At 40.2% G+C, this 20,177-nt stretch overlaps 1 protein-coding gene across 1 annotated transcript; it reads right to left on the bottom strand.

The window, feature by feature from the left end:
* nkpd1 (NTPase, KAP family P-loop domain containing 1) lies at positions 1 to 2,972 on the bottom strand. The gene is made up of 3 exons (XM_046390824.1): positions 2,625 to 2,972; positions 1,048 to 2,493; positions 1 to 482 (listed from the first exon to the last, which is right to left on the bottom strand). The coding sequence occupies exons 1-3, from the start codon at positions 2,946 to 2,948 to the stop codon at positions 198 to 200; spliced, it is 2,055 nt and encodes a 684-aa protein (XP_046246780.1). The 5' UTR covers positions 2,949 to 2,972; the 3' UTR covers positions 1 to 197.
* Positions 2,973 to 20,177: the final 17,205 nt, after the last annotated feature.

Below are 20,177 nucleotides of genomic sequence, written 5' to 3' on the forward strand. Positions count from 1 at the left end.
GTTTGGATGTTTAAAGATTTTCTGCAAATATAACAAAAATGCTTCTGAAATAAACTACTGGCCCCAGCTTATTCTTAACATTTACACATTTTCCATTAAATGTTTAGTATATTGTTACTGTAAATATTGTTAATAAATGTCACACATGCAGATCATGATTTTAGGGAAATCTGGCTTATTGGAAATGAATTGAGTTCCTATATGGAACTGTTAACCTGTGAGTGGTGTGATGGGCAATATGTAGGGGAAAACTGAGGCAGTTGCTTCTGATACTCAGAAGGTGTTGGTAACATGTTCTTGTGTTGTGGTCGGAAATGTGATGGTAAACCCAGGAAGTGCAGTTTGAAAGTTACCCATTCACCAAAGGTCATTTTCAGTAGTTTTTTGAGGTCATCCGCATCACCAAAGATCAGCGCCGACCCATTCAGGCCTTCGCTCCTCACAATGTCGACATATTTACTGGGGAATTTCATCCTCTCCAACTATGAAAAAAAAAAAGAAAAGTCAGCCGATTTAAACACAGAATGCTAATAAAATTTAGTTCCTAATAACTGTTAGTGATAGGGTCCACCATGGTTCACAGGAAATGCTGCACCGTGTAATTCAGCATTTCTGTTTGTAATTGTATCTCACTGATAAAAGCCTCACTGTTTACAATTAACTAACCTAACTACATATCTATAGCATGTATCTGTAAGTTGCTGCTTCACATTAAAAGCATTTAACTGGTCACACACTGGATGTCTTTTATTGTAAAGCAGTCAAATAAATTGTATTAATTTCTTCTAGTATTGTAGTTGCTTGAATATTGTCAATGAAGTATGTTGTCCAGGCAGTGACTGTTCCTTTCAAAAGCCTCTACAAAACATGTTTATTGTCTACTTTTTTTTTCAATGGATCAGTTTTTGATATTACAGTGAGTAATGGAACAAGAAGGAGCAGCTACAGTCAACTCTTGGATGTGTATTAACTTCTTCTGTAGTATTAAATCTCACTTGCTGTCATGCATGAAGTCTTAAGGATTGTAACTTAAAAGAAATTTCTTACCTCTTTACATACATCATCTGTATCCATATTGATGATAGTTCGGAACGGCAGACGAACAAGGTCCCTCTTCCAAACCGAATCTTTCAGTCTCGATGTCCCTCTGATCTGAGCCAGCTCCTTCCGAATTGAATGATCCAGGTTCACCGTTGCTACTTCAAATGTCTTCAGGTCCTTTATGGTGAATTTGAAATCTATGCTGAGAAATCTTTCAAACATCTCAGGATCTCCATCTTGCTCCAGGAGGTCTTCAATCTGGGCACTCATCACATACAGCTCTGCCCTTGACTCACTGAAGACTGTCCACAAGGTCTTTGAATCGTCAATGTTGGCCACATTATTACAATCAACATCTGCTATCTGCTGAGCATCTTCCACACACTGGATGATCCAGCTGAGGCGGCAAGGCCACTGACTGGCCAAGACCACCCATGCTGCAATGTATTCTTCTTGAGGAAGCTCCTTCTTCAAGGCTTTCATGATTATCACAGTTACTCGAATGGAGTTGATCACTCTTCTCATAGACATGGCATCATCTAACATGTAATTGTTTAGATTCCTTTCACTACTGGCCAAAATAATCCTGACCAACTTTTCTACATCCTCTATTGCATCCAGTGCTGGTGTAGTTTCATTCATCAATGGATCTGACTCCATTTCGATTGCAACTTCCACTAAATCTATACGTGGAGAACATTTCATTTTAGGGTCTACAGTTCTCTCTTTATCTTCACTCAGGCTTATGGCATTGGGGTTTTTTGAATTACTGGTGATGCTGTAAAACAAATTGCGCTTTGAATCCTCACACAGTGGTGGGACTGTGAAAGCCAGAGTCACGATGCGGTTCAACAGTGAATATGCTCTGTCCTCTTTGCTGAAGCAGCCATCTGCAAAATTCACTTTCTGCACAAGAACAGCTGGGTTGACGGCCAGAATGGAAATAAACGGACTTTCGTCATCTGAAAGCAGGATGTTAATGGCATCAAGAACTGCAACAATTTTCTGGGGGGAACACCGGTCCAGATTGGTGATCTTCAGTACCACGCGGATTCTTCTTTTCTCAAACACCTCCATAAACTGGATGAAGCAAGTCAGAAACCACATTTCCTTCCTCACTTCATTCATGAAACCGAGTCGGCTGCTGACCTGCTTATCGTCCATACCCTTCTTGATGTTCAGATCCTGGTTAAAGATGAGATTCTTGCCCATCATAAAGACAAACTTTAATGCACTTGCTGCTGGCACTCCTATTGCAGCAATGACCAGGCCCTCCAGCACACCCATCTGGGTTTCCTCCTCATCTGGTTCCACCTCAGCTTTGGGAACGCCAAAAGTCAACAGGAATGCCAGCATTATAATTGGCACCACAAGGATGGACAGGACGAGAAACCACAGAGGGCAGCAGCAAACCTTTTTAGATCTCCAGTGGTTACGACCATCCTCCAGTATCTGACATTTTTAGACAAAATGAAACGCAGAATATACATGAATCAGGTTACTAGCCCCAGAAACACAGAAACACTAGCATGCCTGCAGACTCTTTGTTTAATAACTGAAAAGACTTAAGACCATTCACAAACCTTCTCCTTGACTTCTTTTTCTTCATCATGTTGAACCACACGGTAGAGTGCAAGCTGTAATTTCCCAAAATGCATCTGCATGGCCTGAAACAGACGTATGGCTATCCCAGCCCAAAGCAGGTCACTGCCTGCAAAATGCCAGGCACTAAAATGCACATACATAAACCTGACGTTATGGTGCTGCTGGTTCTCCTTAGTCCAAACGGGCCTGTAGAAAAGCAGTCGGCCAATGAGCGCCAGAAAGCCGCAAAATGAAGGGTTAACTGAGCGAGGCCTGGATCCTCCTTTGTGTTCCTGCTCCATCCTTGAAGCCTCCTGCTTCATGTTCACTAAGAGACAAAAAACAAAACATTACATCCATCCATCTAGCTAGTCAATCACAGCCTAATGTGCATGTTTCTGGGATTGTGGCAGGAAGCCGGAGCATCCAAAGAAAACCCACACAGGCACAGGGAGAACATGCAAACTCCACACAGAAGGGCCCAGATCGGGATTTGAACCCGGAACCCTCTTGCTGTGAGGCAACAGTGCTAACCGCTGGGAGGTATCAACACAGAGGGTGGTTTGCGACGATAATGAATAGAAAGCTTTTAGAATGTTATGTGGAATATTATCATAATAACTTAGTGTAAATATATTTTACACTTTAAGTAAGTGTATTATACTTAAGGGTCTCTCCGCAATCTGTCCCTGAACGTGGCACTAAACCTAGTTCCTGTTACAGGGAAGATATGAGGCTCAGTCAGTGTTTACAACTTGGATGAAAGGATGAAGTGGAGCATTCCTAAAAAAACACCATAAGAGAATTGAATTGCCAGGAACAACAATCAGCAGATAACAGTAAAGTGAAGCTGATGTGCTAGCTTGCAGTGCATCCCCCTCTGGTCTGTCTGTCTTGCTATACTGGCCAGTCCATCTCTTGGTTTGTCTGTGTCTTGTTTGCTTGCCAGCTGCTTCTGTGGCTGTGTTCTGTCACTTTTGTGCCTGACAAAAGCGACAGCGACTATTTATTATGGTTGATGAATGGTGGGAACGGGAAACGGTATAAACTGCTCAGAAAAGATAATGTTGCGCAAAAACATGCATGTACTGTATATGTATGTGCACAAATTGAAGGCGCGCATATTTTTTAAACAAGTCAGCCATCTAGTCCAGTCTCTCAGTCAAGGTTTAGTTATAACAAAACTAACTAAACTAAAGACTACCATGAAGGCACTAACCAGTCACCAGCCACAGTGGCAAGTGAACAAAAAAATTATTTCTAATTGTTAGTAAGCAGCATTACTTTGCTGTTTTAACAGGTAACAATACAAGTTCAGTGCTCCTCTGTGACATAACAGAAGACAGACAAAGACAAATTTTGCAGTGTTTTTCTGTTTAATAAAGAAAAAAGGTGTACGATGAGTCACATTACCCGACGCTGTTACTGAATAACGGCATTTATCAGCTGTCTTTCATGTTTTGAAGCTTTACAACTGTGTGGACATTAATGTGTATGTAAAGCCTGGCCTCAGGATGTGAAATTCTGCCAAGGTTAAAAAGATAACCTCATGAAAAACCTGTGTTACAAGACCTTCGAGGTATCACAAAAGAAACTACCTTGAACTGTTCTATTGGAGCCCTCTACTGAATGCTCTATTCATACTGTTCAGCGTCATCTTCATTGTAACTTTGTTTGCCATACACAGTGTTTAGGGGACTTATCCATGTGTATTTAAAAAAGCAGCCATTCTCCAAAGGCCTGCAGAGCAGAAAACAACCAGTCAGTTGCGAGTATGTCATGAGAGCAGGAGTCAGCTCTGAGGTGATGCACAGGTCATTCAGATTCCAAGAACCTGCTCAGGGATTTTCTGAGTGCGTTGGCTAAGTCAATACAAGATTTACATTCACATTGCATCGCATTACGTTGTCAAAATATGTCCTATTTTCAGTCAACATACCACAGTTCCCCACACTGCAGGCATGCTCACAGTGGAGTGAACACTGAAAACAGAAAACACTTTAACATAAACGCTGTTTGCATGCAAATCATTTAAAGATTAGTTTTTATGTTTTATGACAACATCCGCATTTTCAAGGCCTTTTAACATCCTACAGTTCCTGCTCACAGACTGGAGACACTGTTGCAGGGCTTCAGCAGTAGACAAAAGAGAGGACAAACTGGGGTACAGGCAGTGTTAACATACCTTCTATCCGTGAGAGGATCATGTTAATTCGATTCTGACATGAAGAGTAGAGTCCTACAGTTGCAGGTGGTGAGACTTTTGTTAAGGCCTTGGCCAGCGCATATGCATAAACATCATCTGACAAGAGATTCAAAAGGAGATAAAAATCAGCATGGACACCTTTTCAGAATAGCTTTTCATTGCATATTTTATTTTGTTGGATAAAGCAACCTAAGTTGAACTCAACACGCCTGTTCCAAGAATTTCTCGCATTAAACCTGAGAAAACTCCATCTCCTGTAGACACGCTCACAGGACTAATTATTATCAACAATGTTCTTTCAGCTCAATAATGCTGAACTAAACTGGACTGACAGCGCAGGTACATAGCGGTTGTTCATTTATGCATTAATAAGTTGGGCATTTATACTCAGGAAAAAAGAAGTTAAAAACTGAGCCCTTGAACAGAATAAGTGAAGCCATTATTTATTGAATATTCTGTTGTCCAGTATGTATTGTACAATAGCTATAGACCAATATCCAACATTTTCAGCTTAGCTATGATTCTAGAGTCACTCATAACCTGTCGAATCGTGGAATTTCTCCCCACAAACTCTGTATTGAGCCTGCATCAGTCTGAGTTCACTGTTTCTGCCATGTTCACATTCACTGGCTGTGAATGTACATTGAAAATGCCTTTTGATAAGAAAAGTTGTCCAAGCTCCAAGTTGGACTTAATGATATTAAATCTGTTCTGAGATCTGGAGATGTCACGCCCTGGTGTTCTGTCTGTTGATTTTTGATCCATGTGTCATGTTTCATGTGTGTCTTGTGTTTCCATGTGTTATGTTCAAGGTTTTTGTCATGTCCTGTTTTATTTTGAAAGTGTCACTTTCCCTGTGTGTCTCTGTTTCATGTAATTTTGCTTTTGTTTATCTTGATTACTTTCTCCTCCCTTAAAGTGTTTCACCTGTGTCTTGTTATGTTGTCTATTTAGTCCTCGTCTTCCCCGTCACTGTTCTTGGTGTGTTATATTGTCTTCAGATGGTTTGTCCTGATTGTTCTTCATGCCAGGTATTTCTTGTCTTGCCATGCCACGATTCTTAGTGTGATTTTTTTGTTGATCCCTTGCCACAGAAAGTGTGAGCCGTTTTTTTGAATTTATATTAAATTCAAGAATACTATTCTGGACCTCTGCCTCGCCTCCCTGCCTTTTCTGACTCTGCATTGGGGTTCAGCGACGCCATCACATTCAAATATCATGTAGATAATGCAGTTGACAAATTCTGAATTTTTTTAAATATAGAAATACAACCAACTTTCCTTTGCTTTGTTGGAAATGGGTTATTGAAGCTGTCTCTGTTATGCGTTATGCCAATGTGATTTATAGGCACACTTCTGCCTCTACTCTTAAGCCCTTGGATGCTGTTTATCATTCTGCTCTTAGGTTTCGTACTGGTGATGTTTACAACACTCGTCATTGCACCTGGCATGAGAAAAGCAGGGCGGTCTTCTCTGTCTGAGAACGCTCATTGATTATGGCAACCAATCAAGAGCAAAACAGTCATAGAGAAGGAAATTCAGGTAAAAAAAACAAACAAACCTATTGTTACTGCTGGCAGAATCTCATTATGAAAAACAGCAGCAATTGAGGGAAAATGTGAGATTTTCACTTGGCAAAAAATTAAGATTAAGCAAAACCTTGCATTGATGAGATTATTTTAATGATAATAGTAATAATAATAATGATGACGAACTGTTTAACTGTTTAGTCTTTCAGCCAAAGGAACAGAGGCTGGAGGTATTCAGAGATATGTAGGTTTCCATTTTAGACATAAGCATTTACAAGCAAAGTGAAAGTGAAAGTGAGAATTGAGTCCTTCTGTGCAGGAGAGGAGAAAGTCATAATCTGCAAATAACTTACCTTTTGTTGGCTTGTCCATGATGACTGTGGTGTTACAGGTGGCTTTGACAGAAGATCTCTCTGACCTGTGGAGAATGAGAAACCACAGGGAAATCAGTGCAGACAGTCGAAGTCTGCAGTGCTGATACCAGACGCTGATCTGGCCAATGAGAAACCGCTGTTGGTAACTGCGACACCAGTAACACCCTATGCACACCAGGTAATTGATATTGTAACTCGGGCTATTTTGATTTTGATTTACAGATGTATCCTTAACAGCAGGTGGCTGTCACTTTCTGGGCTGATGGAAACAGCTAAATCTCTTGTCCCCTGCCACGCATGGCTACCAAAGAACACACAGATCAGACAAGTGTGTGACACAGAAGCTCAGTTAAGTTTGGGAAGATTGAAATTAAACATTCGTAACTTAAGATGTCCAAGAAGTGAATCTGAGTGGAGCTGGTGTATTCCCAGAGAGAGAAACCTGCTATGCTTGTAGACCAGCTGCTGAGAGAGAAGTTATCATCAGAATGACCTCAGCTCGGCTTGACTGGGCAAACTAACTGGTGTTTAAATGTCATCAATGATCACTGTAATATTATCACAGGGTCATACCCAAATGGGATTTATTGCATCATTTGGCAGAGACACACTGTATAGACAAATGTATTGGGACACCCGACCATTACACCAACATCTGTCTTTAATGACATTGCATTCTAAATACAGTACATAGACAGGAGTGTTTCTGTGGGAATTTTTTGCCAATTCGTGCAGTAGAGTAATAGGGAGGTCAGGTGCTGATGTTGGACGAAAAGGCTTGGCTTGCAATCTCCATTCCAGTTCATCCCAAAGGTGTTTGATGGAGTTGAGGTCAGGGTTCTAAGTGGGCCAGTCGAGTTCCCCCTCACCAAATCATCCAGCTATGTCTTTGGCTTTGTGTACTGGGGCACAGTCATGCTGGAATAGAAAAGGGCCTTCCCCAAACTGTTGCCACAAAATTGAAAGCATAGCATTGTGCAAAATGCCTTGTAAGCCGAAGAATTAAGATTTCTGTTCACTGGAAGTAAGAGGCCTAGTCCAACCCCTGACGAACAGCCCCATACCACACACGAATACAATAATAAAGAGTTATGTCCTAAAACTTTTGTCTATACAGTCTAATTACTTCTGATGTGTACTTTCTGAGAATTAATATCCTATAAAGTGTAAAAATGCAGAAGTAACACAGTAACACAGGGGAGAAACAATATAAAAACCTACTGATTCGACAGTGTTAAACATTTGTACCAAACAACCCAGCGTGGTGTGGAACGTCCTTGAAAATGCTTAGTTAGCAATAACAGAAATTTCCAAAACATAGTTTTTCTTTTTGAGTGCTGATTGATGGGCATTTTAAGACGATATCCTGACATTCATGCATGGGTATGCACCCTCCTAGAGGTCGGATGTTTTATGAGGACGGAAACGTCAACAGTTTTGCTGTGTCAACGATTACCTACCATTACCTAGTGCCTTTCCCTTCTAGCAACATATTTTCTCTTTGTCCTTGCCTGCACATGTCAAATAGCTTCACAGACAGTTTGACAGAAGTACAAAAGTTATATGTATAGTACAGTTACAGACTTTTATTTTTGATAAAGTTTATGTTTAACTTTGATAGTACAACCTCTGATCAGTGTGTGCAAAAGGGTACTAAAACACAGACGTCTGTAATGATGTCATAAGATACCATAAAAGGAGGACTGATGTGTTACTGTTGGGTAGAAATTCGTTACTGATGAAACAAGCTTACCTGGTTAAGCTCCAAATGTCAGTCCCGATTTTTATTTCGACCCATCTTGAATCATTAATTTTAGCATATCCAGGAAACAAGGAAGAAAAGGCAGCAGCTGCAGCAGCAGGTAGGGTGTGGTTACCCTTATACCCCCTCAGACCTTAGTGCTGTAAAACTTTACAACACTGATAAGAGAGAAAAAAAAGGCAAGGTAACCACAGGCCGTATCTGTAGGCTGGACACTTTTCAGGAAGTGAAGTCACATTCAAGATGAAAATGTTTCAGAGTGACAGAGAGATACGTTTCGTCCATTCTCCTTTTCCAATCCGTTAGTTCATAGTGCTGCTCCCAATCTTCTCTCTATTCATAGAACCGGAGTGAAGTGGGTAGTTCCTGAAAGCATTAAGAGGTAGAAAAATCCCCATTCTGGCTATAGCTTCTGGCATTTACTGTCCAACTTTTTCAGTGCATGGAAAAATGTAACAAATGAGTGATTTCATGCTGGAGCCTGGGGTCTGCATGATTCGTGAAGTGAATTCCTAGTTTGGAGTCCCTCAGGTTGAGAATGGTTGGATCGCTCTGCCTGGCCTGAACTGACATACATAGCAATTCAGATGCCAAAGCAGTAGCACCAAAGCCTTTTTGCCCAGAGCAGGATTTGTTGTGACATAACTAGTTAGTCAAGCTTTGAAAAACAAGCTAGGAACCTGATTTCCCTTGGCATATTTACTTTTTATTTTTTTGAATTAGCCTTCTTTTACCATCTGGTGTCGCAGCATCCCCCACAACACAAGTCCTTCAGAAACTAGTACAAATGGTCACGCTTTGTGAGGCAAATCATGTCAAGGTGGCTTTTTCTAATGCATGAATTTCTGGTGGTGCATTCAAAGTATGTATACGGCTCCTTTTTCATTTGCATCACAATCGTCTCTTGTGGACAGATGTCAGCTCATGGCTCCTATTGCAGCACATACTGGTACAAACATAGATGCAACAGAGTTATATAAACCATCAGCCAGAGAAACAAGCAGGTAAATTATTGCTGAATTATATATTTTTTAATTTAATTTGGGTGATAAAGACTATTCATGTTTTATTCCTCATTATATAAGAGCTATACTTTTTTCTGATAATTTTTTTGGATGGATTTGAGTTTTAGTTGTTGAACTTCAGATGGAAGACAAAATTCTTTGTTTGCAATATAAAGTTATACATAAGAAGTTAATTTTTTGTCTGACAAATTTTTTTTCGCTGCAAGAACACTTTGCCGTCTTATAAATCCATGTGGGCTGGTCATTTGTATGTACTTGAGACGGTGGTCAATAACTACTCGAACTAAATAGATCATATGCAAACAAGTGGCAGCACACATGGTGATCGACAAGATTTCACAAGCAAAATCTCACTTTGTGGGTGTGTTGCTGAAATGAAGTTTAATTAGTATATGTCTGATTTAGATTTAAAGTGTTTGGCCTGAGGGCAACGAATTCTGTCTTTACTCTGAGTACCTGATTGTACAGCTGCTTTAATTAACTTGACTGTCATAAAGAGAGTGATGGCGTGTGTGTGTGTGTTCTTGGTTATCACTTGGCCAGAAGTCTTTTCCAAACCAATATGGAATGAACTGGATTGTATCTCCCCCTCTGAACCCTTCACCGCATGTCGCCCTTTTACCACATAAACCTTGCAATTAAGGTTAATGAATTCACCTTCAGGATTAATCCAAGATAGGTATCAGAAAGATAAATTATATTTCAGGATTTGGCAGACTTGGAGTGATTTTTTTTCGCTAAAGGCAAAAGGAAATTAAACTAATATTGTAATATATCAAGTTCAGGAGATGACAATTATTTTCTGTCAGGAGCTGGTTGAAATGTGTATGCTTTATATCGTTTGCAGAGGACAGCATGAACAAGTTAGATAAAGTGAAAATTTTAAAATCATGTTGTTATGTAACACACCAACAGAGGGCGCTATAGTATTGTGCATGAAAGCAGGACAATGCCATTTGATCAGCTGCCCTTCATCACACTTCTCTGCTCTGTTTGGTATGTAGGAGCAGACTCAACAGTGAAGGAGGCATTTACTGAAAATGGGGTGCGGTCCAAAGCTTAAGATGTGCTCGAACTTCTCTTGGATGGGCTGATGATAATTTAATGTAAATCAGTAACTGCAGTGCACACAGCGCGCGCACACGCAAACACACACACACACACACACAGTAATATCTAGCTGCCTTTATTCCTTATCCGTTGTTCCTAAAGGCAGACAAGCTTCAGTATTGACACAAAGCCTGACACCAGCCTGCCTGGCCTAATTGGCATCAAGACCTCTTGTTGGCGTGATCTATTGATCAGTCTCTCTGCAGATACTGCTAAGTCATGGGGAGAAGACAGAAAAATAGCCAGATATACTGAAAGTAAGCACTGCCAAATCTGGGCATGATGTCTCAAGCTTTGCTGCTCCCTGGGCAGAACTGTGCAGCAAGCAAAGATGATGATAGGGTCCCCACCCTGAGGTGCAAGGGTCCAGATCCTTGCCACAAGCTGATCCACGCACACTGATTGTTCTTTATTGTTACCAAGGGGATGATGGCACCAACAAATGGAGGTTTCTGAATGTGGTGACCCCCAAAAATCTATAGATACTGTCTGCTTTAACAATCCCACCAGAGACGGTGAGATGAAAACTCTGCCTCACTTGCAAAATCCACTTTTTGCTTGATACCTTTGCGACAAATATTAGGAGAAAAAAAGGCAGCTATGAGATTGCCACCAAAGAGCCCTTCTGGGGCAGGGGTGAAGGAAATGGTATGCATGCTGATGTTGTATCTATCAGCACAAACATACTATACATGATTATTTTTTGCCTGCACCTTCAACCTCCTTTCCATTCACATTCAGATCCCAGATCACATCATCTCACTCTCATCTATTTCCATTTCTCCTCCTCCTCCTCCTCCTCCTCCTCTCCCTCCTCAAGCACTGCAGCCATTTCAATGTAAATAGTGTGTATGCTTATCTGCCTCTTAATCCTGGCCCTTCATTCTGGACAGCCTTCCCTCAAATCCCAGAAAAACTCTTAAGAGAAACATGCGTATGTTTATGAGGCCTGCCACACAATATGTCCTTTGCTACCTCGTAAAAGGCAATACATTCTTCTTTATGGGGTGCACAAATTTCCCTTTCTCTACTGTGTGTGAAAGCTACGTTCCCATATGGTATTACATTTATGATGCATGACAGGGCTTACGATCCTCCATCTCCTTTGCAGCAAGTAACCCAAGCTGTCCAAAAGTCATGGCTGTGACAACGGGGATCATTATACATTTTTCTTTCTGTGCGGCTGCCTCTCTGTATTCCTCTCCATGCCTCCATGAAATCTCTCTTTATCCTGCTGTGTGAGAGTACAGCTACCAGGTGCACACTGAACTCTTCTCTGGGTAGTGACGTTGGGATGAATGTCCACTCGTGGATCCTTTCACCGACATCACATGTGCACACGTTTATGCCACCCTGCTGATCCTACCTCCTGTTTTATTGTCAATATCGGTCGGCTTAAGGGTCGTAGGGGTTGACGGCTGTTGACAGTGCCTGGATTGTTGGGGTAAAGATGATGGCAGCTCTCGCAGTGATGGAATAGCTGAATCTTGAGACTCCTTGGAGGGTGCTACAGGCTGTTATGAAATCTGCTCCCTATCAGACCTTCACCAAAGCACAAGGAAGGATATGGCTAGATGCAGTGTGAAGAACAGGCAAGAAGTCTCTTGCTTTCTCCTATAGCATCCTCTTATCTACCCCTCTACTTCCTTCTCTCATACATAAACACACAAAATTCATCATACTACCTGCATTTGTATTTTTCAGTCAACACAGCCTCCACTCTCCCTGCCTATATACACACGAAGGAATTGCTTTATCATATAAAAAAGAGCACTAAACTTGTTTGTTTAAGATTTCTTAACATATACACCTCGAGGCACGCAGTATGCGCTGCATCATGATACCAGAACCTGCTGTCAGGTTGCTCCTGCCAAGATGCCTTGTCAGATTATTTCAGCACATCAGTGAGAGATCAGCACGAACAGACATTAGGTCAGAGATTCGTACAAACGAATGCAAAACAAAATGAATGTGCACGCGTACTTAGGCTGTGCATAAAGTGGCAGGAATGCATGGAGATGCACATGACACGTCAGTTTGAGCAATAAACATGTCTGTGTGTCCAACAAGTCAGCAAGATCAAACAAAAAAAAAATCTGTTGCGTAGGAAAAATTGATCCTGTGAGTGTATCCAGAACACAGAGGAACAAAAGTCAACATTCAGGTTATTTCACTTTTGCCTGTATGCTTTAGTTTGATGCTGTTTGACTTTATAACAGAGCTGTGTTTTGTGTCTTTAAACCTTTTTTCTCTGGTTGTTATGGAGTATCTGTGGAGTTTTTTATGTGAGCGGAAGGGTTCTTCTTGATGTTGATCTGTCTGTTGATTCACAGGAATCGTGTGCACAAAACCTTGTACAGACAGATGAGGTTGGCATTTTGGCTACTGGATGGATTGTCATGAAATTTGGTCCATACATACAAGTCAAGTGAAATTTGTTACTTTGCACTGTTGATTAAATTTAGGCACAAAACCTATTAAGTTAGCTTCAGGAAAAAGTGACACACCAGTCAACTGCAGACTCCACCCCTCTTGGGACTTCCTGGTTTTAGTTGCTGTGATTATCGCCTATTGATGCCGTGAGACGTGTAGAGGAATATCAAAGCCTGGTGCAAAGGGGACCTTCTGTATTAGTAGGGCAACACATTAAATAGAAGCACACTTGGTGTGATTGCCTGTGAGCCAAATCATATAAATAGTTATGTATTTCTAAATTCGTCAACAAAAAGGATTGATTGCATGAATTGTTTGACTGAAAAAGTTTAGATACTTATTGGCACTGGGTTATTTTGGTTAATACCTAAAAGGTATCAAGTACTGATACCCAGGCCTAGTTAGCACTCTGTTCGTGGTCATGCTAACAAGCTGACTGTAGCATTTCGCTCATTTAGCTGCACGGCCTCACAGAGCTGTCAGTGTGGCCTTAGACTCTTACTCTTGTCTTAATCTATAAAGAAGCAAAAAAGAAGCCCATAAAAGTCAGAGTGTAAATCCTCTGATGTGCGGGGTGAATGTCTAAAGACCTAGCCTCAAGAGGCTAAAGTGTAAATGCAAAAATCAATGAACACACAGAAACAGCACAAACCGAATAAATGTTGACACATTACATATATTCTGTTGTATTGCTGTGATGACATTGATGTATTTTTTCGCTTTTTATCTGCATTTGCCTCCACTTAAACAAAACATACACAATGACCCCATGTGATTACTAACTTGATTGAAATCGACAGTCTGGTGTTACTGACAAAGACACATTTGAAATAAAAGAATCAGCGCTGCAAAGAGTCTGCAATGCTCACAACAAAGAGTGATAGTTTTGCATGTGCTGGGAAAACAGACTGTCAGTTGGCAATTATATCTATTTGAGTTTTACAAAGAAAATATTCATATGGTTTCGCTAAATACTTGTAAAAGAAATGTGGATCATTCTGATAATGCTATCTTGGTTGGTGGTGTAAATGATGTCTGATATAGCAGTGACATGTGGGAGTGGCGGACATATGTGTGTTATTGTTTAGACAGGAGAAAAATCCACTCATCAAAACGTAATTTGTCTCAGTTTAACACGAACACACTCACACACTTTCACACACTCACACACTTTCACACACAGATTTCTCTTTCGCAGATACATCAAGATGTAATAATGATGTCTTCTTATTCAGCGCAAAGGTTTGGTCTGCTTTCTTTTAACTGTTGCATCTTTTATTAAGTATTCACTTGTCAGGTCTGTTTACACAGTACACTGACACTGGCAGCTATTCAAACATCCCGGCTGGAGAAAGGCAATAGGTGGACACAGAATTCTTAGCGTGAATGTGAATCTGATTTGTGAGACAAGAATCATTTAAAGTGACTCTCAGCACTCATTCTAAACCCCTTCTGTCAGCTGTGAGAGAGCCTGCTCTAATCCATTGTCGCTGGGTGGATTCATTTGCATAATTCCCCTTTTGTGCAGTCCCAGATCTTTGTCTGTCTCTTCCCTCACATCGAGAACGAAGAAAAAAAAAAAAAGAAAAAACAGAGAAGACTCACACCTCTGCTACTTGTTGCTTTGGAAACTGGTGGAAATGTGAAGAGAAGGACGGTGGGGCAAGAATTAGAGAACTGTCGGACCAGAAAGGACCCAGTGGTGCAAAGGTGTAGAGATGAAGAGGGCATGAGGATGGAGATATGATGATTCCTGAGCAGAGAAAGGCAGGGTGAATGGGTGGAGGACAAGGGAAAGAAAGAGGGAAGACTGATAGAGAGAAGAGAGGAAACTACTGTTCAGTGAATGGAATACAGAGCAATTTTCTGTTACTTAAAAAGTCATTTATCTATGTCGACAGTCTATTAGTCATGTACTCGAGTGTAACACCCCCCCCCCCCACACACACACATACACACTGTCACACCCGCAATCTGAGTGTGTGCACACGTGTGTGTCACTGTTTGTGTGCTGTTGTGTGGCTGTGTGTATGATGAGGCTGTATTGCTTTTTTCTCCAGGGAGGGGAGCTGGCGGGAAGAGAGGCAGTGCTAAATTGCACAGATAAGATCAATATGTAGTTAAGGGGTGGAACTGCTCCTTTCAGAATGAACATTGTATAATATTGCATTAACTCTGTGTAGTGTTAAAACTATTATTCTTAAAATGCGACGTTGAGAGTTTACCTGTCAAAGAATATCATTTTAGCACAGTCACTCCCTATACAGTGATTACTTTTCACTCTTTTACCTTCAGGATGAAGTAAGGGTAAGTTACCACGAGACTGCCCTCCGAAGAAAAACAACAGTATCAGTCACTCTGCCTACACCTAACCAAACTTAACAAGAGCTGTCACAAACAAATGTATTTTTCAGTAGTGATTTGTAAAGGCTTTGGAAAGCACAGAAGAGTGATGTCATCCTGATGAGAAAGGGTGGCAACGTGAGTTTGGACTCCCAGCGTCTGCACCAACCACCTCCCTGTGACTGAAGAAATAAACCAGAACTATCTGCATGACTAAATGCCAGTGGTAAGTGAGAAAATAGATTATTTTTTTAATTTGGGTGAGGCAACTCCTTGAAATGGATTCAGATTCTATGAATAAGTCACTATGAATAAGTATCTCTTGCCTTCCGCTGAGAGGCTGCGCACTGTTAACCCTGCTGGCTTGGGATGAAAACCCTGCAGAGTCATGTCCTCTGCCTCCCCTGCTGCCTGTCTCTCTCTCTCAGCTCTCCCACTGTCTTAATAAGCAAAACAGCATGTCCTGCTATAATCACCATGATACATTAAACATAATCAGACGTGCTAATGAGGTCATAATTAAGATAATCCATGCAATAATTACCATATATTTCTCTGTCAGCACATGCTTCTAAATACTCTAACCATCCAATAATAAATTGTGGGCACTATATTATGAATATCTGTTTAATTTAAAACTGTCCAAAAAGGGGTGTTTATTGGGATTTCGAGGTGCTTGATTTGTGTTAACATACTCAGAACGATGACTGGCTTAAAGTGCTGAACCAACTGTGCAAAATCTCACAAAACTTTATGTGCTTAATTGCTTTATGTTTTACTGAAAAACATCAGAAGGTATACAGTATGTGTTCATAGTATTATGTCCACTCCTGTGCATGTCTTGTCATTTTATGGTAGTTAAGGTTGACCCAAGGAAATACTTGTTATAAATTATATTACCAGACTTACAAAAGAGTGAGAGTACTTCTGTATAGTGTGTGGCAAGATCCCAAATACGTCATAAGATCCTTTTAATCAGACATTCATTTGAAGGAACTGACCCTTTATAGCAAATAGTTACATGGCTGATTTTGATGGTTATAGCTCTGTTCTTTGTGGGAACTCTGAAATAATCTGAGAACTAATTATGGTGGTACAAGGATCTGTGACACCAAAAGGCATTGGTGTGAATACAGTATTAAGTAAGTTTCAGGTTATATTGGCTGTCCTGTGCACATGAGTATGATTGGATGTTACAAGTTAGCTTGTAGCCACACGGCTGTTGAATGAGCCAGTGGTCGAGAAGAATGAAAGAGGCAGCTCATGCAAACCCTACCGCTCCATCTGACCTAACGCTATGCTCCATTGGCTCAAAAGAGGTAACCTTTAGAAACATGAAGAGATTCAAGATTATTTTTTATTTCTGGGTCACTGCGTTCTTTATAAAACAGACAGAAATTACCTTACCATCAGTACAGATGGATGATAGAGGTTCCTATCAAGTTTTTTGGGTCTGATACTGTTCTGACTCCTTGAGATTGATTTAGCAAAACATTGCATATGCAAAATTTCTGGGCCATAATGTCACTGAACTAAACTTTGCAATTACAGCAGAGCAGCACAAACTGTATGCATTGCGCTGTGGTTGCATGGATTCAGTGATTTTTTCCAGTTTGTCTCTGGTCATATTTACACAGCATCTCAACCATACACTAAAAGAATGATGAAGGCACAGTAACTACTCACCACTTGGTATTATGTTTTTATTCCTATTCCTGATTTGCATCCAAGTCTGTGTTACACTTTGATTATTGCAGATAGTCTAATGGTAATTATCACAGATGATATTAAATTAATAAACTTAATTTCACACTGACTTGGCCAAAAACTAAAAAATGATTTCCGCGTGCCCGTCTTGATGGGACAGTGTCAGACTAAAATGCAGTCTTAATCTTAATTATAATGTTTAAATACACAGCATGAAGTTCAAAGTTTAAGAGCTTTACAATGTGCTGTTGTCCCATTAGAAATAAACAAGAGTACTACTAGTGGTAAAATACATCACACCACCGTGGGAATTTAGAGAATAACCATTTTTCTGCCAGTATTCCTCTTTTACTTTATTTGCAGCCAGTGCTGCTTTTTGCTGTAATTTTTTTAATGTTCTTCATAGCTCTGCATTATAAAAATCTCTTCCTCTTGACTGAAGTATAGCCAGCATACGATTGTTCCTTCTTTTACAAAAGAAGACTCAAGAGACGCACCAAAAAATCCCTTTTTATGTGAATGTGCTCGGAGCCTGAAGCAGAAAGCCTGGGTTAACAAAGGGAGTTGATAACCATCATCTTGATACTCATCAACTCTGACTTTTTTAGGTTTTGTTGAGCCGTCTCACAAAAAGAAAACCTGGCTACGTCGAACTTGCTTCTGCCTCTCTTAAAACATGACGCGATCAGCTAAAGGGGAGACACATTCCTCTGCTGGAGTTATTGAGAATACAAAAATAGTCATTTGTACAGGCACAGAGTGGAGGTTCATTGCTCACAAATGATCTTTGGCAGGTACAGACACCTGCTTGCAGAGAGCACCTAAACCTGACAGCATGAATTAAGTTAAATTAATCCTCACTCTAACCCTAAAGCTAATGAGCACCAACTGATGTGATCTACCGTCGCCAACATTTGTGATTTTAACATGTGGAAGTGATGAGATTGGTGTTAAAAAAGGCTAAAAATAAGCCAGTGCTTGTTGAATGTTTTGCACGCTGCTCTTTGCTAATGACAAACAGATAATTACAGTTGCAGTTCATCTACGTGATGTTATTTTGCCAATTCAGATGTCAGATTCAAAGTCACACCCACCAGTGCACTCAAATATATGTACACTGACGCACTGCAATTTTCTCTGGTATGCGAGTGAAATGCAATCACACAGGAGAGCAGCACTTCGGCCCTAGCAGGCAGAGGTGGATGAATCACAGTAGAGTTCAGATTGGATTTTGATCAGCTTCATTTTAGCCAATACTGATCCTTTCAAATTTGTCTGATAAGGCCCAGTTACCTTGGGCTTGGGACATCTAATAATAAATATTTTGATTCATAGAGAAGAACCTACTAAGAATTATCACCACACCCAGCAGCTGCCCTCAGCTCCATGAAGCATTTCAGGATGTTTCTCCTCATTTGGTGGATATGGTTTTACGGCCGCAACTTTACTGTGTCAGTTCACTCACACTTCTTCTCTTCTCATCACTGTTGTTTCCCACTGCTTGCTACTGCTCAGTGTTAGACAGCTGACAGCAAAAAAGGAAACGACTAACTGGTGAACATGGTGGAGACTTAAGTTGCTAATCTGGAGGATTAGACCAAAAAAAAACCAAAGCAGAGCTAAAACGAAAGTAAATATTAGCTTTGCATTCATCAGGTTGCCAGAAACAGAAACTCCTAATGAGTCATAATACATAATACTGCAGGTATTAGATTAATGTGTCACTCTAACAGGATAAAGTCAAAAGTTAGCAATGGGAAATAAGAAAACAACTTGGACAATCACATGTGGCACATTGACTCAGAAGATTTCACTAATTTTATTCATCCAAAAAATTGGCTGTGCCTGCTTACTCATTTTTTCAGCATTTCTTCGCATACAAATTCTAATCCTTGCAAGCTGTCCAGTGCAACGACAGCCTTGAACTGTTAGCCAATACTGGAACAAGATTGTGTTTCAGTGTGGGTCTGGCCTGGGGACACAGAGAGAAGCTAAACCAGAAAATCTATTTTTCATAATTATGAATGAAAATTAATGTCCATAATTTACAGAGCAGAGCTGTAAGTCACTAGAAATAAGGTTGGAGAAGGTTCTGCAGAGATGTCGATTGGGACTATTGATTAGGTGATTACACACTTTTCATACCTACTCTGTCTTGTCTGAGGTGCAAAACATTAGGTTGACAGTAAAACCTAGGCTTTAAGGAAAGGAACAGGTTGTGTTCAGTTTAGGCAAAACTCCTGAATTTCTTTAAGATCAAGACTTCTGTTACTTAACAATGTTACTATTATTCACAGTAATTAAAGTATATAAATAACAAACATCCTTCTGCATTATGACACTGACCTTATACATATTATTTAAAGAATGCAATTACAACAATTACAACATAATTGTAGCTATTGTCATAAAAAAATTAATTGGCTTCTATAACTGACATGGACTGAGGCACTGAAATGTCTTTGACAACTTCAGATCAAAGTCTGTAGATGATTCTGTCGGTTTTGGGACAATGGACCCAAAATGGGAAAATTCCCAAACTTTTTCATTTTAAAAGCAGAGGACCAGATACAAATGACTTGAAAGATTAAAATTCTCAAAGAATTTTGAATGGAGGCCAAGTCATTTTCTACAACATAAATTTGATTATGACAGGATCACCCTGAGGTCAGTAGCTGTCATTAAATGTCTCTGAGAAGTGGGAGGAATCTGCAACCAGAAGTCCCATCCATCCCCATGCTGCACAAACACTTGTGAAAAATATTAAAGAAGAAATTTTCACTGTGTCACAATAGATTTGCAATGAAGCTTAGAGAAAGTTGGGTGAGGAAGACTAGCATGAGCATACCCTTTAAATCAGAGGCAATTTCCCACCATCTTTGAGCTCCACTATCTCATTTCACTCAAATTCAGGACAATAATGAGATGAGTATTTACATGTATACAAAATTGAATATGATATGATAGACATTCGTCTGGACTTACGTAACCCAGGAAAAAAAAACTGTGGTTTGCTTTTGGAGTGTCTACAGATGATGCTAGTCTTGTATATTTATTCATGTGA

Source organism: Scatophagus argus, chromosome 1 (assembly GCF_020382885.2).
Source record: "Scatophagus argus isolate fScaArg1 chromosome 1, fScaArg1.pri, whole genome shotgun sequence".
In the NCBI taxonomy this organism is placed as follows: domain Eukaryota; kingdom Metazoa; phylum Chordata; class Actinopteri; family Scatophagidae; genus Scatophagus; species Scatophagus argus.